Here is a 12,207-nt window from a genome sequence, read left to right as displayed (position 1 = left end):
GCATGCAATGGGACCATTCCAGGCAACGCACCCGTCTTCCGTGAAGCGGCCGTGGGTGGAGACGCAGAGCACCTTGGGCTCAACATACTCCATTGAGAACTCCTCCGCAGGCACCGCATACACTTTGTGCTGCCAAGGGAGACGTCATGTTTTTAGCTCATGCACAATACGAGCTGTAATACGTCATTTGTGCCAAATGCGTTTCTCACCAGCAGGAAGGAGGCTGTGGAGGTTTGCAGGAGGACGTCCGTCCTGTGAGCGAGCTGCAGAGCCGCCACCCGGTTGCTGTTGTCCACCGCCACGCCGCGACACAAAAAGCTGCAGGGAGCGCGGCTCAGTTAAACGAACGCTGTACGCATTGTAACACAGAAGCAGCTGAAGTTGGATCCGGACTCACCTGAAGGCACAAGCATAGACGTTGGCCCTGGCCAGCATCTGGCCACCTGACTGGTCACTGATGAGTATGTTGACGTTCTGGACGATGTCCACCTCGCTCGCATACTCCAGGATTAGAGCGTATGGGCCAGGACGTGGCACATGCAAAAGGAGCTGAAGCTGCGACTATAAGACAGAACACATGTCACTAATGAAAAATAAGCTGCATCAAATTAAGACCCACCGGCCTGAAGAACAGAACCTCATTTATAGCTACTGTAAATATTCATATTGGAATCTCTTACACTCGAAATCAAACTCTGCATCTGAGTGTAAACACACCCCTGTACCGTGGCTTCCCACCTGTCTGCCGTTGAGAGCGGCCATGTCAGGGTGGTCTGGGGTGGGCCGCCGGACCCGGGCCTGCCTGCTCTTACGCCTGCTGCGGCTGGAGAAGCGGCCCTGTGAGCCCAGTGCGGAGCTGAAGCCGTCCATGGCCACATGCTTGTACAATAAACAGCTGAAACGGAGACATTGAAAGCAGTGCACTCATGAATATGAACGATCATGTTAGGTATTTTATCCAAGTACGTGATGAATATAACTTACTTAGTGTTCTTGTTAGCGGTGGGTAAGTATGTGCAGGGCTGGGTGACCTTCTCCTGCAGTAGTGGTGCCTCATAGTATTCCCGGGGCAGCAGAACCAAGTAATCCTGGGGATGGAGAATGATGGTGTTCTTAGAATTTAGTCTATTGTCTGTTTAATACAATTCTTTTTTTCCCCATTTGTAGTTAAACTCACGAGGAGAACTCCCTCTGCCCTGATGTGAATGATCCATTTCCCAGGAGTCAAAGCGAAGGGCTCAGCGAAGCCCTCCCCCGGGACAGTGAGGAACGATGGGGAGCGGCTCACGGGGAATGTTACCTCCTTGCTTTGATCTGACCCTGATGAAGCACAAGCAAAACAATTGTGCAACAAAATGCACAGAAAATGCAAAAGGGTAAAAAAAACACAACACATGCTCCTGCACACGTCATTAAGGATGTGGATTATTTGTTTTACGTCAAATTTGATGAGGTGATGGGGAAATGAGGCAGCTTCACTGTACCTGCGGCGTCTCTGTTATTCGCAGCCCGGATGCTACACGTAACACCGGCGCCGCTGGGGTTAATGAACCGCAGAACCACACGGAACAAGCGCTGCCTCCCTTCTTTCGGGTCAACATGCACAGCTACTCTGACTTCACTCTGCGGGGACGACAAGGCAGCGACAACACACAACCAGCGACGAGAGTCACGTTAGAAGTCGGGGGAGGGGGGGGGGGGGGGGGGGGGGGGGGGGGGGGGTGTAACAGCATAACAGCAACAACAGAGACGGACAAACGGCAGAGGAGCGGGTTAATGGGGAGACAGCACGCGAGGTGAGGAGAGAGGAAGACACAGCCAAAAGGAAGGCGGGCTCTCACTTACAGTCACAGCAGGACTGAGAGCCGCCTCCGTCCACCACCAAGATCCTCGCCCGCACCCGCGCCCCCCCCCTTCGCTCGGGGGTGGCGTAGCGCAACAGAATATGGAAAGGGCCGGGAAACCCGAGGGTGAGCATTACGACCACCTCCGGCTGGAGAGAGAGAGTGTTAGTTCTGACCGAGCCCGTGTCCCCCGTTTCCCACATCAGCCCTCGAAACAGACGCTCGTGTGTTTTAAGCAGGTAAAAAGGCAGGAAAAAACCACGGCGGCGCCGGGGATGAGGAGGAGAGGAAGGCAGGTGGGTGAAACGGCAGCATCGCCGTGTGTAGCTCACCTGCGCGCGGGACATGACAGCGTAGCCCCTCCAGCTGAAGCCCGGGAACTCCCGGGCGTCGTAGCCGAAGCGGACCGACCGGCCGTTGGGCGTGGTGCCGTCCTCCACCTCGAACCTCAGCTGATGCAGGGTCGGGAAGAAGGAGCCGGGAGCTGGTCTGACGGAGGGAACGCCCAAGGTCATGAACGATCCGCCCGTCAGAATAGAACATTAAAGCGCTGCGGGTTCTCACTCGGTGCATGTGCGGCCGACGGTGTTCTTCGAACACCAACACTGTCCCGTCGCCTCGTCGCACGCGGCGTCGACGGCGCCGCCGACGTCACACCGACAGCCTGCAAGACAAAGTCACAGGTGTTAATGGCTTCATCCATGAAGAGGCAGCGATCAGGCCGCGATGCATGTAGATGAGCACAACTCACCCTGGCAGCCGAAGTAATTCTTCTTCTGCAGCAGGAAGTAGCCGTCCTTGCAGGTGTCGCAGGACCGTCCGCACGCGTTGGCTTTGCAGTGACACTGGCCGCTTCTCTAGGTGCACAGAGGAGGAGAATAGAATAGAATTGAATAGAATAGAAAACCTTTATTGTGCCGCGATGGGGACGAAAAGGACACTTCCTGTCAAAGGGCGACGCACACTCACCTGTTCGCACTCCCCGACGCCACTGAGGGTCCCCTTCGAGTCACACTGGCACTCTGGTATGAAAGGGGGGGGGGGGGGGGGGGGGGGGGGTTAAGAGCTGGTGAAGAGGGGGATTTACGCTGAATAGACTCTGATTACAGGACCGTGTCACGCAACAGAAAAAGACCCTGGGATCTGCAGAGATCTGCACATCAAAGGTCCAGAGGAGGTTACTGCCTCGCTCTGCTTTCAAGTCGGCGAAGACAGCTTCTCCTTAAAGTCGGCCACAGACATTCTTGGGATATTAAAAGCTTTTTTTTTTCTCCTTCTTGTGTCTTCAGGCGGCGTGGTAACATTCTTTCACCGGAGCGCAACTGTAACCGAAGACAGGTATCGAGACAAAGGCCGAAGCTGTTCCCTCCGCGGAGGCTGCTGCTCGGCCGCAGGATCAGCGTCAGGCAGTTAACACGTATTTGCCTGTATTAATGTGTTTATCCCCAGCGCCCCTCTGCGGGACGGGAAGGTAGAGCCGACCCTGTTGACAGGGGCGTGTTGACATTTCCTCCGGATAAAAGGGGTCACTGCCCCCGCGAGCGCGTCAGATCCTCACTGCCGATCTAATACAGCGGGAGGAGATCGTGACAAAGGCTGAGGGGAAAAATCAGCCCCCTTTGTGTCGTTTTTGTCGCCCACCTGTGCAGCCGCGTGGATGCTCTCTAGCCAAGTTCCAGTAGAGAGGTTTGCATCTGTTGCACAGGGTTCCCTCCACGTTGGCGAGGCAGCGGCAGCCCTGAAACAACAGACGGAATAAGATGGTGTTTGAATAGTGGTTTATTTCTTTCTCTCTAACAGGATGTTGTGAGCGGCTCCGTTGAACTTTTTTCCTCCTCGTCAAAACGAACGGAAGTTTCTTTTTCCTTTTTCTAATTGCATTTACATTTCAGAGGGTGGGAAAAGACTCCCTTGTGAACTCTGTTTGTTGTAGTTTTGGCAGCGGCGTTATCAGCCGCTGCCAGATCCACACCCAGAGGGTCAGCGCTAGATTTAGACTGTAACCACTTGTGTTATCGAGGCCAATATAACACGATAAGGAGCGAAGTACCGCTTGGGGATCCGCAGCCTCGGTTCCTGCTCCGTTGCACTGAGTGATGGAGGCTGAAATCACAAAAAACAATAATAAGGGAGGCATTTATCAGAGTACACGAGGAGCGTGAGGGCGGCTGATGCAGGTACCTGAGCACTGGGGGAACCTGAGTCCAGAGGCGCAGCGGTCACACTGCTGACCCACCACCCCGGGCACACACGGGCACTGGCCCGATAGCGGGTGGCATATGCTGCCGCGTGAGCCTTCGAGGGAGCATCGGCAGCCTGAGGACAAAACAGGACACATCCACAAGCACGTTGGTGAAGCGAATATGTCTATTTTAGGTTGTTGTCCATGTTTAGTCAGGCAGATGACGTGGAATAAATCAGTGCTGACAATCTCGGGTTTCACCGGATACTGTGGGAGATTGGGGACATTCGCTCCATAGTCGTGAGAAGAGGCCACCAACACCGACTTTTTTCCACCAGCTCTCAGATCAGCGGGGGGTCGCATGCAGCTTAATCTATCCTAATCACGCTGGTGGTCACAGAGGGATCAAACCCACCTACGCAGTCCGGGTAGCCATAGTAGCCTGGCGCACAATCACTGCAGTCCCGGCCAGCGAAGTTGGGGAGGCAGAGGCACTGTCCGCTCGGGCCGCAGCCGCCGTGAGCCACTCCAGCCCCGTCACAGACACACGCTGGGAGCAGAACATTAAAATATACTTCAATCAACACAAGGTCTGAAGCATGGTTAGTGCTGGTTAATAGCATGTCACATCCTCATTTCCGTCCTTGCATCACAGCTCGCGGCCCCCGCTTCAAAACAAAGGTCCCGTGATCATTTTGACAGGTAACAGTGAGGAGGCTGCGTCGGCACGGTAACCGCGTCTCACCCCAGCACTCGGGGAAGGAGTGGAAGCCAGGCCGACAGCGATCGCAGCGCTCCCCCTCCACGTGCTGGCGGCACAGGCAGCGTCCTAAGGCGTCGCACGCCCCGGACGCGGTCCCTCGGTAGTCGCATGGACACTCTGTGCAAAAACACACAAAGACAAATGGTCGTCACAGCCAAGATTTAATGCAATTATAACTCAGATGAGCCCCCATCTGAGCCCTGGACGCAACAGTACGGCCACACTGGGGCCTGCATCCACCAGCATATTCCTTGCAGGATGAAACAAAACATCCTGAGAAAGGAAGTTTAAGAAAAGCTTAAAGAAGCTTGGGATAAAAATATTTATTTTTAAGACATACCATATTATTAATAAAGTGTTTCCCAGCTTGGAAAGAGCCAGAAAAGGAAGTTTGGTGAGAGGCACAAAACTAATAATAGACAGATTAGTTCTCACTGGACATCCCAACTGAATAATGTTATCATGGGAGACTGCTTGAACTTGAACGCCCACACATCTGCTGTCGCCTGGCAGCAGATTCAGTCATAAACATACTAGTAAAGTACATGTACATTCCTATAACATACAGTCCTGTAGGTTCTGTTTCATGTGATCTACAAACATGACATTAAGCCTCCACACAACCCACTCAGACTCAGTGGGGCCTTAAATGGAAACTCAACAGGTACAGTCTCAACATTCTGTACAGCAAGACGACATACCATAATATTGTTCTTTACAGTGGTTTACTATAATTACACTTACGCTGACAGCTGGGTGAGCCAAAATAACCTGGAGGGCACAGCGTGGGGCCTGTACACACACACAATGAAAAGCTCAGCAATTACACTGGCGAAAAGAGCTCAATGAGCTGAACGGCGATAAAAGTCCTGTTTAATGGAGGTTAATAAACGTACCTAAGATAGGGCCTGCAGGAGATTTGGTAGTTGGTAGGTACACGGGGTAGGCTGGTGGCAAAAAAATGAATAAAATGAGGATTTATCAGCCACACAAGGGTCTGGCATGAGACACACACACACCTGGGCCAGAAAGGTCAGCGTTTTACAGTCAAAACAATGGTTCAATGTAAACCCTGAGCCACTACCTACTGCATCATTACTACTTATTTTGTTCAGATGTCAGGAATGCATTGTATTATCACAGTCATACAATAGTCCAAACTTACGGATGCACTGGGGGTAGTTATAGTATCCATCAGCGCAGAAGTCACAGTTGTCTCCTGTAAACTGCGGCCTGCAGATACATCTCCCAGACCCCATTTCACAGCCAGATGTAGTTCTTGGATCACATCTACAGGCTGGTGAGGATCACATGTTTGTGTGAAACATTAATATCAGCATGAAGACCTGTCGCTGTAATAACAGGGCGCGAGAGTGGACTAGCGTTCAACCATTCATCATCTTAAAATGTGAGCGTTCGAGAGCAAATAACAATTACTGGGACTTTAGTGGCTCTGTTTTTACCAAGTTGAACACCTTCCGCTGCTAAGCTCACGTAATTGAGTTGGTGGATTCTAAGGTTTACTTTTCAAAGCGCTCAGGGCAACCAGTTTAATTCCTCTACTTTCTAATGTCCAAACACAAGTGGCAGCTATTTATACAGCAAGGAGCAGCCATGGGCCATTAAAGCAATGTAAACAGGAGCAGAGCCTGCTTTAGCAATATTACACGGGCTGGTGCCGGGGGCGATTGTGCAACGGTTCCACTTGTGTCTGTCTCATCCTGCAAGTCTCAGAAACTGAGAAGTTGAACCCAACTCCAGAAGAATTTCCCGAATAAGGATGCATTGCATTGATTGCACATAAGCGAAAAACAATAACACTAAGCCTATTACCTCATCATTTTTGTCATTCAGCTGTATAGTGTTTCCTGGTGATGTAGGTTGCCATAGCAACATCTATTCAACATCTCCCACACATCTACGCTTGCAGAGGTAAAGGTCACATGTCCTCTTGCAGGGAGGAGAGATTGCAAATCACTTCAAAACTGAAAACAGAGCTCATCAGTGGCGAGAGACTCACGGATGCATCCGGTTGGAGACTCTGGGGGGAGTCCGTATGGTCTGTAGAAGCCTTCAATGCATCGCTCACAGTTCACTCCGGCAGTGTTGTGCTAAAGGAGACCGTAAGGAAAACCCACACACAGTCATCACCGTTGGGGTTTTTCAACTGACGCAATCTGCATTTTGCAAGAGATACATTTCTGATCCTATCGCTGCATCTGTGTCACATTCCAGATACGAAATGCTGCAGTTGACACAACACTCTAAGAACAAACACCCAGTTAAAATGATGCTGCATGCAATGCCCTGAAGATTTACACAGGCAATATGGAATTCCTTCCTGGTCTTCACACCCTTAAAACCACACACGCGGACACACGGGAATCAGTTGAGACTTGATAGAGGTTTGGTACCTGGCAGTCGATGCACACTCCTCCTCCGTCATACCTGCCGAAGCTGTCCAAACTTGCTCCCCTCTTTTCCACCTCTGGGTCGTAATAGCAGTCAAACGCATGGGAGAAGCACCAGCAGGCTGCGGAGGAAACCCCCAAGACAGACACACAGACACAGAATCATTCTCTACGCCTATAGGCAAATTACCTCCGACTCGCCTGTCTGCATTTAAGCACCTTAAGCTACTAATTCTTCAAGGGGGGGATATAAGCGTGGTTGTTAAGTACTAAAAGAAGCCATAAAATCCAAACCAAACAAGACAGCACATCCTTTTCCTGTATACCACCCCTGTGTCTTAATAATGTTTATGAATGGATAGGATGCTTTTAAAGAGAGAGCCCTGATTGGACTATTTGTCTTCCTCCCGGCTTTTGCGGCTACTACAAGCTCATATTTCAGGAAAGGAGAAATATGAAAGCATGAAGGTGATTGGAGTCCAGCTGTTTCAGGCTCGGCTGCGTGGGCCTGTGATGAGGCGGCGCAGGGGACTATTCGGTGGAGCGGCGAGGGCCTGGCTGAGCGAACAGAAGGCAGCGGTGGCGGAGCTCGCTGTGCACTGAGCTGTTCATCACACATACCATGAGAGGAATGTCCTCTCATCTGCACAATACCATATCAGGGCATCCACAACGGGGCTTCAGTATCAGAGGCAGGAGGACACTTGAGTCCGAAAGTCGGAAGCATGGGAAGAAGAAGAAGTGTGAACTCACGCTGGCACTCGTTGGGGCTGTGGACGGTTGCGGCTCGCCACGGCTTCTGGTTGAAGCCTGGGCAGCAGCGGTCGCACGACTCGCCACAGGTGTTGTGCTGACACTCACACTGGAGCCTGAAGACAGGAACGTAAGACGCCTGAGATGCTCAATGCAGACACGAGTCAGTGGGTGGAGAAACCTGATCGTTGCAGATGTTCCCACACAGCTGCACAACTGAACGGACGGCTGCGCGGCAAAGCGAAAGGTTCACGGGAATAATATGAGAGTGTATGAAAATGAAAACGTATGAATTCTAATCCCTGGCTGTAGCAGACGCCTGATCGCATGCCACTGGGGCGTTTATGGGAGATTTAGCGCTGACATGTTAGGACAGTTCCCACCACCGCCACTCCATCAAAGCGCCAAAACAAAAAGACATACGTTCCTGTGGCACCGACAGCTTTAGTTCACACCTCACAGTTATGTTGGTTGTCCTAAATCACTGCTTGGGTAAATAGTTCATCAAACTTGTTTTTCTATTCGTCATCAGACGTCTGTGTCACATACAGTGACAGGGATTTCATATAGCACCTAATCTCACATTATCAGTAATCAGCTTAACTGCCTGTTACAGTTTATGATGTCATTGCACAGACATGAGACAAGTGTATTTACTCAGAAACAACTCACTTTTACTGTAATTAGGTCACAAGATTCGGCCAAATCTCATTGGTTTTGTACTATCTCACTACACCGCTACACACAAAGGAGCCCATTCTACAGAAAGACTGTGTTAGCAAATAAGGAAATGAAAGAGATTAATGGCTGAACTTACACTAATGCAGGAACTAAGCTTAGAAAAATGAATAAATAATGAAACCCATTCAAGCAGAGAGGCCTAGAGTGTGAATGTAAAGCTTTGTGTTTCTTACCTGTTTGGGTTCATTTGATCGCGCTGCGCGCCGCACACCTGCGCATGTCCGTGACAAACGCAGCGTCCGCCGACGCTGATGTCCTTGATGCTATAGAAATACTGTCAACAAATCACAACAGCTGTTATCACTGCCATCAAACAGCAAAAAAAACTAAGCAGCCATGTGAACCAGAACCAGAACAAAGGTCTGGGCAGGAGAAGTGAATCACAAGTTAATTACAAACTTGAATCGTGACCCATCAGTTAAGGTTGGTTTTAAAAGGTGAATCAGTGCGTTATAAAAAAGGTGAGATTACAATCAACGGCCGACGTCTCGGATTCGTTATCAGCGAGCCAAATAAAAAAAGAATGAATCAGTCGCAGTTAGACATGAAACAGCTCTGGAATTCACAGGTGAAATAAATTAAAGCTTTGTTCGAGGAACCAATATCCGCTGACACTGCGAGGATTCATTATTATGCTCCCTGCCTTAAGGAGAGGCTCCACGTTCTGCACCTGCAGCCTGACCGGTTGCCATGACGACCGGACAGGCAGGCCTGGCATTGAGCCTCAGCTCTGATTAATGTGTAAGCAGACCACGCCAGGTGAATGTGGTGCAGAGCTGTAAATTTGGATCCTCCAAATGGGAGAGTGGGAACTCCCGACATGACGCCTCCGCGTGAGGCGGTGCAGTGTTTGCCTCACCCTGCGCGTGACGGTGGGGTCTCGCTGCGTCTTGGAGATGAGGTGCCCCAGCAGCGTGTTGGTGCGGAGGAAGCGGAGGCGGATGTTGGTGGCCTTCGTGAAATCCCGCAGCACCGGTGAGTAGGTGAAGTTCCTGGAGCCCGGGCGCCCGTTGACCAGAGACACCACAACCTGAAACACGCGTTTCCACCGGTCGCCGCTCATGTGCTATAAAATGTATCTGCTGCTTGATGTGATATTTTACCTCCCCGTTCTCCAAGGGAACGATGCGCGAGTACTCTGTGGTGCAGACCTTGTCATCGTCGCGGAGCACACGAGTGTTGGGGTGTTTCCCAAACCTTTCTATGCATTCACGTTTTGAATCTGCCAGAAACAAATAAGGAATAAAAAATTTTAGTTTTAATCCTATCACTTGGAAGAAGTGGAATCTGTGGCCTAGTTTAAAAAAAAACCTTAGCAAGGAGAAACGCCTTGACCGATATGATGAGTCACACAAATATCTCCCAGCAACCTGTGTGCAGAGGCGCCTCCCAGATATAAGACATAATAGCTGCAATAAAACAACTCAGACTAGTGCATGTGTATAAGTGGTGTAATAACCTTGGCAATTCAGATTTACTGCATGCACCCACTTGCCACGCTCCTCAATCGAACCAACAATTACTATTCGAATGATTTTAGTAACACCAGTGCACAAGGGACTGGGCTCTTTACCTGCAGAACTGCTGGCATAAAGTGGAAAAAAAATCATTAACATACGTGCAAAGTACTGCCAGGGGGTGAAGGTTCTCCCGTTGTCCACAGAGCGCTCCAGCACCCACAGGTCCGGCCGAGGCGAGTTGGCGAACTTGATGAGGACGTACGCCACATGGAAGAGCTGGAAGACAAACAGCGGGATCAACAAAAGGCAGCGACTGGTTCTGGACAAACGTTCCCGTTTCCTGTGCTCTTGCTTCTGTAGAAAGACCTATTCTTGGCCGGCGCTGCCAACAATAGTCTGATTTCCGTTCTGGTAAAAGCTTGGACATGACTTCAGCCTGTCCGCGCTGCAGCAAACAGTCACAGAACCAATGGATTAGTTGAGGATCTAACTCAAGGTCGAGGCTTCCAAAGTTTTTTTATTGTTTTTTTCGTTTTTTCTACTGGGGCCTGATTTCAAGCAGGCCCCACAACAAAGCAGGAACATTTCACCAACATTGGCAATAAAAGTGGTGCAGGTGCAGCCTAGTTAATGAAAGGACAGTTAAGCCCACATGATCCGCGCCTGTGCTCTGAACCCTTTATCTCCACCTTTCATCAGGATATACAGTCCAGTCCGTACGATGCCAAACATTGTTTCTGCCAACACTGAGCTTTCTGTCAGGTCCAGAGCCGCGTGTTTTCTTTGCATTTCATCAACATCCTGATCCAACCCTAGAAGCGGACGACTTCTTGATTGAACATAGCACAATGAAAAGGTAATTAGCGATAGTCAAAGCTCTCTTTGTTGGGAGCTGACGTTGACTTGCTTTGGCTTGGAATTTAAACCCTGCATGTGACACCTGCAGTGTCAACAAAAGACCTCGCCCACACCTGACCACCCCGCCCCTATCTTGTTGAAACACAGTCTTCACCCTGTAGTCTCGGTTGTTTTAGGAATCCTAAAGGTTCGTGGGCTGTGTTTCGAAAAGGAAGGGGAAAGCCTATTGCCCACACTTGCAGTACCTGTCCACAGGAGCATGCACCCAACACTGGGTGTTACGTTCAGTAAAATGTATATGATGTTCCCTTTGAGGAGGATGAGGGCAGGCCCACACTTGTCAGCACCTTGATGAAAACCCCAAAAGGCATCTGAAACCTTCAGGCTTCTGTCTCTCCTCGCAGAGGCCAGAGAGGAAAGCATTGCACAGTAAAACCGCTTCTGTGGAGTCAAATCATCCCGATGGAATCTCCCCCACAACCAAAAAGCAGAGGCCTGCAGGTCAAGTAGCTCTTGGGTTGATGGATTGGGAAGGAGTTCAGAGATCAGTTGGGGGTGGGCTTGTTCCCTCAGTGTGTAATTAAAAAAAACAACATCAGGCTGCAAATCAGAAGTCGTCTTTGAAGAGCCTGTCTTTTAATCACTGTTTCCATTTTGCAAGATTATTACAACTCTGGCGGGGCGTGCCTTGGAGTCAATCAGGGAACACTTCCGCCCACATGCAACGGGAAAATGGCGCACGTAGAGAGGATCTGGGCTGACGGCCTACTGCAAACAGTGCCACTGCTTCTGCTGAGGACCAGGAAGCGGCGGAGTTCACACGGGCTGCAGTGACGTCACGAGGGAGAGGGGGGAGGGTGGGGGGGATTGGCCAGAGACGTGCAGGCTGGCATGTGGACCCATCACAGATTCCAAACATAGCGCCACATTCCCCGTCCCTCCTAATACGCCCCGGAGCAGAGCGGGCCGCTGCTTTCAGGGACTCGTCGCTGACAGTAAAAAGTCTCGCTCGCGGACACAGGAAAAGATGGTCCAAAGAATAACAATGTGGCATTTTTATGAATGATAAAGGACAATCCTGTTAGATTTAGAGAAGTAGAACAATACAGAGCTCATGATGATCGTCCCTGCCTCTCCAGCTATGCCGTGCCAGTGTAAACACACTTATGAAAGGCGTTCGGCGGCTACACATTGC

The 12,207-nt window shown here is 50.5% G+C and overlaps 1 protein-coding gene across 3 annotated transcripts in view; it reads right to left on the bottom strand.

Annotated features, from left to right (window-relative positions):
• The window catches only part of LOC114844266 (laminin subunit alpha-3-like), a 38,731-nt gene that overhangs the window by 20,506 nt on the left and 6,018 nt on the right, over positions 1-12,207 (bottom strand). For 2 of the 3 annotated variants that reach the window (XM_029131482.3, XM_029131483.2), the window contains exons 3-28: positions 10,313-10,430; positions 9,798-9,916; positions 9,554-9,724; positions 8,868-8,968; positions 7,954-8,069; positions 7,204-7,322; positions 6,810-6,900; positions 5,955-6,086; positions 5,686-5,736; positions 5,534-5,581; positions 4,772-4,906; positions 4,442-4,576; positions 4,026-4,160; positions 3,895-3,947; positions 3,486-3,582; positions 2,814-2,866; positions 2,596-2,701; positions 2,409-2,508; positions 2,177-2,333; positions 1,485-1,623; positions 1,178-1,320; positions 985-1,088; positions 739-895; positions 398-561; positions 210-318; positions 32-129 (exon numbers count right to left, since the gene is read on the bottom strand). In XM_029131482.3, the coding sequence (XP_028987315.1) occupies positions 32-129; positions 210-318; positions 398-561; positions 739-895; positions 985-1,088; positions 1,178-1,320; positions 1,485-1,623; positions 2,177-2,333; positions 2,409-2,508; positions 2,596-2,701; positions 2,814-2,866; positions 3,486-3,582; positions 3,895-3,947; positions 4,026-4,160; positions 4,442-4,576; positions 4,772-4,906; positions 5,534-5,581; positions 5,686-5,736; positions 5,955-6,086; positions 6,810-6,900; positions 7,204-7,322; positions 7,954-8,069; positions 8,868-8,968; positions 9,554-9,724; positions 9,798-9,916; positions 10,313-10,430 (2,951 nt within the window). The remainder of the gene's footprint in view (positions 1-31; positions 130-209; positions 319-397; positions 562-738; positions 896-984; positions 1,089-1,177; positions 1,321-1,484; positions 1,624-2,176; positions 2,334-2,408; positions 2,509-2,595; positions 2,702-2,813; positions 2,867-3,485; positions 3,583-3,894; positions 3,948-4,025; positions 4,161-4,441; positions 4,577-4,771; positions 4,907-5,533; positions 5,582-5,685; positions 5,737-5,954; positions 6,087-6,809; positions 6,901-7,203; positions 7,323-7,953; positions 8,070-8,867; positions 8,969-9,553; positions 9,725-9,797; positions 9,917-10,312; positions 10,431-12,207) is intronic. The other variant, XM_055503535.1, reaches the window with a different exon arrangement.

This window comes from Betta splendens, chromosome 17, assembly GCF_900634795.4.
Source record: "Betta splendens chromosome 17, fBetSpl5.4, whole genome shotgun sequence".
NCBI lineage: Eukaryota > Metazoa > Chordata > Actinopteri > Anabantiformes > Osphronemidae > Betta > Betta splendens.
This window is presented reverse-complemented; position numbering and strand designations above follow the sequence as displayed.